This window comes from Fulmarus glacialis, unplaced genomic scaffold, assembly GCF_000690835.1.
Source record: "Fulmarus glacialis isolate BGI_N327 unplaced genomic scaffold, ASM69083v1 scaffold36389, whole genome shotgun sequence".
Lineage (NCBI taxonomy): Eukaryota > Metazoa > Chordata > Aves > Procellariiformes > Procellariidae > Fulmarus > Fulmarus glacialis.
In genome coordinates, this window is record NW_009231998.1 from 1 (window position 1) to 6,453 (window position 6,453).

The 6,453-nt window shown below is 42.9% G+C and overlaps 1 protein-coding gene across 1 annotated transcript; it reads left to right on the forward strand.

Moving 5' to 3' along the window:
• Nucleotides 1–3: 3 nt before the first annotated feature.
• Nucleotides 4–5,379, forward strand: PARP16 (poly (ADP-ribose) polymerase family, member 16; the record flags this gene model as incomplete). The annotated part of the gene is made up of 6 exons (XM_009584760.1): nucleotides 4–102; nucleotides 786–923; nucleotides 1,730–1,936; nucleotides 3,077–3,248; nucleotides 4,017–4,158; nucleotides 4,751–5,379. Coding segments are annotated over 6 exons (903 nt in total), but the record flags the coding sequence as incomplete, so codon positions are not given.
• Nucleotides 5,380–6,453: the final 1,074 nt, after the last annotated feature.

A 6,453-nucleotide genomic window follows, 5' to 3' on the forward strand; every position in this document is an offset into this window, starting at 1 on the left:
AGCCTCTTCGCCGCCGCGCTGCAGAGCTACAAGCGCGACTCGGCGCTGAGGCCCTTCCCGGGCCGCTACGCGGGCGGCGACACCAAGGACTTCGAGGGGCTGGTGAGTGCCAGCGCCCCCGGCCCGGGGGTGTATATCCGAACCGGGAACACGGTGTTCTACCTTTGGAGTGAGGAAGCAGCCTCGTGAAAGGGCTAGTTAGATGTGGGAGCCCAGGCCGAGCGTGCCTGGGCTGTTCTGGGGGAGAAGCAGGCGAGGTTGCCCTCCGAGGTGAGGGCAGCGGCACCTCAGGGTTACGAACAAAGCAGGGTGGATTGTTTATCCAGTCAAGGAATCCAGGTTTTAAAGTATATTTGGGATTCTGACCAATAAACCCACACTTGGAAACTTCCAAATCCAGCGTTGCGATATGAAGTGTTAGAAGAGCTTGCCCTATGTGAAATTCAAACGAATTTTGAAGGGTTTGTGTTTTACATGGCCTGAACACCCCCTGTGTCTATCCCGCTGCAGATACTGCACTTGTTTCATTCAGGAATTTGACTATTCTTGTATGTACCTTACAGATATTCTTGGTAAATATAAATATTCTATAACTTGTCTGGTATTTGCTCTTAGAACAAGTGACAAACTTTCCCACAAACTGTATACAAATGTTTATATCTCGGAACTGAAACTGTTTTTTAGTTTACAACCTATTAGGGTGAAATATTGTTTTGTTTTCACTAGAGGTCTCTGTTTAATCATAATGAAAAGAAGAAGCTTGTACTAAATGCCTGTCTTGTTAGCTTGCAGATAGCAACGCTCTGCCAAGCCTGAAGGAACTTCTGGCGTCTGTTCCAAACACAGAGAAAAGGACCTGGGATTTGTTTAGTTGGATTTTGTCATCTAAAGTCTTCATGATACAAAGTACTAAGAAACAGGAGGTAAGTTCTGAATTCTGGAAGTCTCGATTAGAATTTGTCTTTTAAGGCAAACCTGCACTTCAGAAAGTATTTCCTCTTGCCAGAAGTTAGTTGGTTATTGTGAGAGCTTGACAGTTCAATGTAAATGCATTTTTTTTTCTGTACATAGAGGTTTTTTTTTTTAAATAAAATTTTCAGGAACACTACTTGGAAGAAATAGTTATCACTGTCAGTAGTTGATGATGGGCAGTGATTGTAGTTGATTACTTCCATTAATGTAGCATGTACCTGCATGTTCTAGACTAAGATAGTCCAGCTCAGGTGTCATGGAGCTAGGTCCTGCTTCTCACTGAGAAAGACAACTTTGTACTTCTGCATACTGCCCCAGAAATGGAAAGGTTGAGAGCCACTGAGGAACTTCTGTGACAGGGATCAAAATAGTTGTAGAGATTAGCAGCAAGATGAAAACAACTTCTGTTTTCACTTTTTTCCCTCTTCCAGGATCAGCTGATGACTTTATCGTCTTAGTACCTAAAGTGGCATGGTAGAATTGTGGTGTTGTCCTTACATCATCAGTTAAATCATAATCACAATTCAAGTGGTTTTTTTTTTTTGAAAGAAGGATTAGGATTTAGCTTTGATAGCAAGGAACGATCAGAATTCTCACTGTACATTTACTCCTTCTGAATTGTGACAGTGTTGAATTCTAACAGAAAGCTTAATCAAAATACATAGAGCAAGGTGAAAGACTAAGGGACAGTAAGGAAAATTTCCAGTGAGTAATCTAACCCCATAAACCAACACTCATATTCCTTCCTGGTTTTAAGTATGAGAAGATCCAAGAACTCACAGGGATGTCTGGGGTTGCGGTTCCTGCTCCAGACTACCTCTTTGAGATCGTGTATTGCGATCAAATGAATACCAAGTTTGCCGAGACCAAGGGAGAGCGGGACCTCATCTACGCCTTCCACGGGAGCCGCCTCGAGAACTTCCATTCCATACTGCACAACGGCCTGCACTGCCATTTGAACAGGGTGAGGCTCCTGGTATTAGCACCATTTTCTGTTGGTCACTTGCAGCTAGTGACACTTTTTAAAAATAGCCCCAAATTCCTTTAAGGATATGAAGCATGCTGATGATCTTATGCTGCTGTTTTCACTTAAGTGTAGGCCTTGGTGGATGGTTGTGTTGGATTTTCTAGTGCAGCCTGAGGGTAAAAACTGGAAGCAGCATGAAATCCTTTTCTCCAGTGTGACGGATTATGTCTATCCTTTGCTTCTTTGTAAGGAAGTGTAATGCCTCTGAAAATACTGGCCTATCTGACAGCCTGCAGCTGGAAAGTACCTGTGCGCAGAGGAGGAGGATGGTGGCCCAGGCAATGTAGAGATTCTCTCTTTCTGCCTGGCCTCAAGTTTAGATCAACTAAGTTTTAGGTGCTACTGCAAATGGAGCCTTCTTTAAATGGCCTGGTTATAGACATCCCGTAAGATTTGCACCTCTTCTGTTTTCAGCAGAAAGGCAGTTGGGACTCCTGGCTTTTTGTGTCATCTGTAAAGCAGCTTTGACACAACAGCCGCTTAACCTTCCAGTCAACCTGGACCATGTTTACCCCCCCCATTCTGTATGGGTAACGGCTTATCAGGGTCAGTGGACTTACAGATTAATAATTTTAGCCAGGGTGGCAAATCATCCCCTGATTCGAAGTTACTAAAACAGTTAGATTTGAAAGGAATTCACAATTGAAAAGTACTTCCCTCTTTTCTAGTAAAGCATGGATTTAAATGCAAGTGAAGTCTTGTCTTGTTTGTGGAGGTTGGATTATTTGAATGACGGCAGTGTCAATAAATCATTGAAATGCCTCTAACAGCAGTGCAGTCATGTTGATATAAAATACTTACGCTGGCAAACTAAATCCAAATCCGGGAAAGCATGAATCTGTCCACACCAAGGACTGTGCCAAGCAGCTAATCTGAGGGATGGGAGAGGGCAGCTGCCCCACCCTGAGGACGTTGTGCCAGGACAAAAACAGTGCATGGACCAGGCCCAACACGGGTCAGAAAAGCCTTTCTTAATTTACCTTCAGAAACAACTACCAGTCTGAAAGTAAAGAGAACTTCTATGTTGTTCATAGTTTGCGCTACAGGATTTTAGGATGTATTTCTGCTCCATTTCAGACGTCCCTGTTTGGTGAAGGTACCTATCTTACCAGTGACCTGAGCCTGGCTCTCCTTTATAGTCCTCATGGTCTTGGTTGGCAGCGAAGTGCCTTGGGCTCTATCCTTAGCTGCGTAGCTGTTTGCGAGATCATTGATCATCCAGATGTAAAGTGTCAGGTCAAAAAGAAAGGTGAGTCTCTTGCAATAATAACTACGTGTAGTTCATCCCTTACTTAGCACTTCTCATATTTCAGCTTTGTGCATATATGCTATCATATAAACAGTGCAGTGCATGGAGTGTGGATACCCCTCAGCCGGAACTGGCTGAAAACTGGCAGAAACTTTTCCGATTGTCTCCTCAACAAATACAGAACAGCCTCGTCGTCTGTGAAGCTTCTCTTAAAATAGCATATTTAAGGGGTAGAAAATATGTTGGTGGCATCATTTGTTTTTCCTAGTTTCAGTAGCATGATAAAATCATGTTCCATAATGCCTGATCATTTCACCTGTGATGGTGGAACAGAAGCATCACAAATGTGTCAAGAATGAGCTATGTTAGATGTCTAGGATGCCTCTGCTCAGATTGTCCTTCTCCTTTGACTGCTTCCTGCTTGCAGGGCTCAGTCAGTCCTTCGACGTTGTTTTTCCTTCCCTGTTAATATTAGCAGCTCCTGAAGCACTGTGTGGGAGACCCACCTCCTTTTCACCCTGGTCTGGGCCATAATGCCATCCATACCAAGGATGACTAGGAGTGGTATAGCCTCAAGCAAACTTTTCAGTCTATTCTTGGATACTGAGGGATTCAGGGGAATACCAAGACTAGATCTTTAGTTATGTCATTACCACTCGTGTAGGAGGTGGGTGTTGGTTGTTTGCTTTTTTATAGTTACTTGAAGTTATGCATCTCTTTTTGCTTTTCTGTTCCCCAAAAGACCACTTCTTTTCTCTTCCCATGCAGATTCAGAAGAAATAGACAGAAAAAGAGCAAGAGTGAAAAACAGCGAAGGGGGTGATGTGCCACAGAAATACTTCGTTGTCACAAACAATCAGCTTTTACGAGTTAAATACTTGCTAGTATATTCACAGAAACAGCATAGGAGGTAAGAGTTCAGCTGTCTAGAGTGATGAGCATGCTATGACAGCCAGATAAGCACATCTCATTTTTGAAAAACAACAGAAAACAAGAAAGAAAGTTTTTAGTCTGTTTCCTGTGAAATAAGGCTTACAGCGTCATGTTGCCTCTGTCTCACTCTTTGACACTCCCAGGCTCAGCTAAATTTGCTTTTTCACCAGACCTGTAAGCACTTAGTATCTTTGAGAGCTCTGTTTGTGGCAGGAAAGAAAGAGTGAAACACTGACGAGTGCAGCTCTTAAAACCAGGGCAGTTTTAACTCTGCCCTTGTCTATCCTAAGTGGCAACATTCACCCCGCTAATCAACATGCATGTACAGGCCAGGCAGTTACCGCTCCAACCACAGAGAAAGGTGTGAACATGGGGAGAAAGGACAGGGCTGTGCACGGTGACTTAGGGAAAAGGGGTAAGGAAGACAGGCTTTGTTAGTTACAGGGATTGTGGAACAACTTTCTGTTCTTATTGCATTAGCTTAACCATTTAAAATAACAAAACCTAAGATACTCTTTGCCAAGGTATTTGTGCATCTCTGACAGAATTCATGCACTTTCCCTTTTCAGGCCTTCTAGTCAATCTTCCTGGCTTTACACCCACCGTTTTGCCGTCATGATGATGCTGTACCTGCTGCTGCTAATAGTCATAGGGGCCAGCAACTCGCCAACCTTCGTCTACTACTGGCACAGAATGTTTGACTCGGAGAGATGAATTGCCCGAGATGATAAACTGTTATTTTCACCACGTGCCTTAATAATAGCCAATCTGCAATGCACTGCATCTGTTCCAGAGCTCTGGAAATATAAAGGTGCCCGGAGCTTTCCAGTTCTGTCTCCAATATATTATCCTCATGGCATCTTTCCATTTATTCTTATTTCTGTGTTCTGATGATTCATGAGGATGCCCAGTACAGCTGAAAAGGATCACAATGGTGCAGCTTAGCGTGAATGAATTGTTAAGGGTCCATGGGAAAAAGTTATTAAAATTAATGAAAACTCAGTGTGGAAGCACTCAGGTGTAACTATTTTCTGTCAAACTGAGGTGGTAATATTTGCACAAGTTGGAAAGGAGGATTTTTCTGTATGTCAGGCAGAGCAATCTGTAGGGAGTCTTAGCAGTTTGTTTTCAGAAATCGAATTTAGTGATGTTTAGCATGTATCAATGCAGATGGGATCACTTTTAAAACTAACTTTGGCTTTGGCCAGAAATTTTTATATTTGAGCATAATGATTGTAAGAAAACAACAAGAAATAAAACAACAACCAAAATGGAAGAAGTTAAATGTTTCTAGTGTGGGTTTTTTCCCCCCATAAAACGTCTCGGAGCCATGATCTACCTTGTCCTTGGTTAGTGTGCGGATCAGACAGACTCAGGCCCTTCAGCATCAATACTGAGTAAGGATCATTCCTATCAAACTGCCTTCCCTTTCTGTTTTCTGCACCAAGAAGGGGGAGGGTGAAAGGTTCCACTTATGCTGCCACCTGACAGGCTTTTTGGGGTTGGGGCTGCCTTGGTTTTGGGAGCTGGTGCGACATTTTTGCCTGTATGGAATTGTTTTCAGCCTCCCTTTACGAACAAATGGACTGACTAGCAGTAACGTGCCAACTATTTCCTGAAACACTTGTTAAGAAATGGAGTAAAATGGCAGCAGAACTGGTAGGGTTGTATTTTGTATCTGTGAATATTTGTAGTACAGTTAACTTCATGTAGACTTCACTTAGGCTTCCACGTGACAATATAGTATGTTTGTAAGATAGACTGTCCACACTAAGTTCTCACAAAGAGGTTGAGTTTTCTACGGTCAGAATTACGGCAGTTATGCTGTTTGCGAAGTGCTTTGGCTTAATGCTGGTGTGTAAAACCTCAGTATCTCTCAGATTCATCTTTTCTAATCTTGATGAAGGGCATTTTGGGAGTTTGTTTGAAAACACACATGCACAAGTTAGTCATGCAACAAACAGGGCAACGCTCTCCCCCTCCTGTCGAAGTCCTTTGCATTTGCTGTTGTTACAAAGCAACCTACAAGTACCTGACACTGAAAAAGGAGCAAAGGACTGTCTTCTGATTAGTGACTAGGCATGGGACAAACCTGACGAAGAGCCCAGGGATTCTAGGCAAAGAAAAGCTAGATATGTGCCACAGTTCAAGCTTGCAGTCTAGCTTTTAGCAGTAGACTTGATAAACGTGGATTTTCATTGCACAGTGAACCCTAACCACACACACAAAAAATCTCATCACATATTTCCAGCAAATGAGTCTATGATTACTA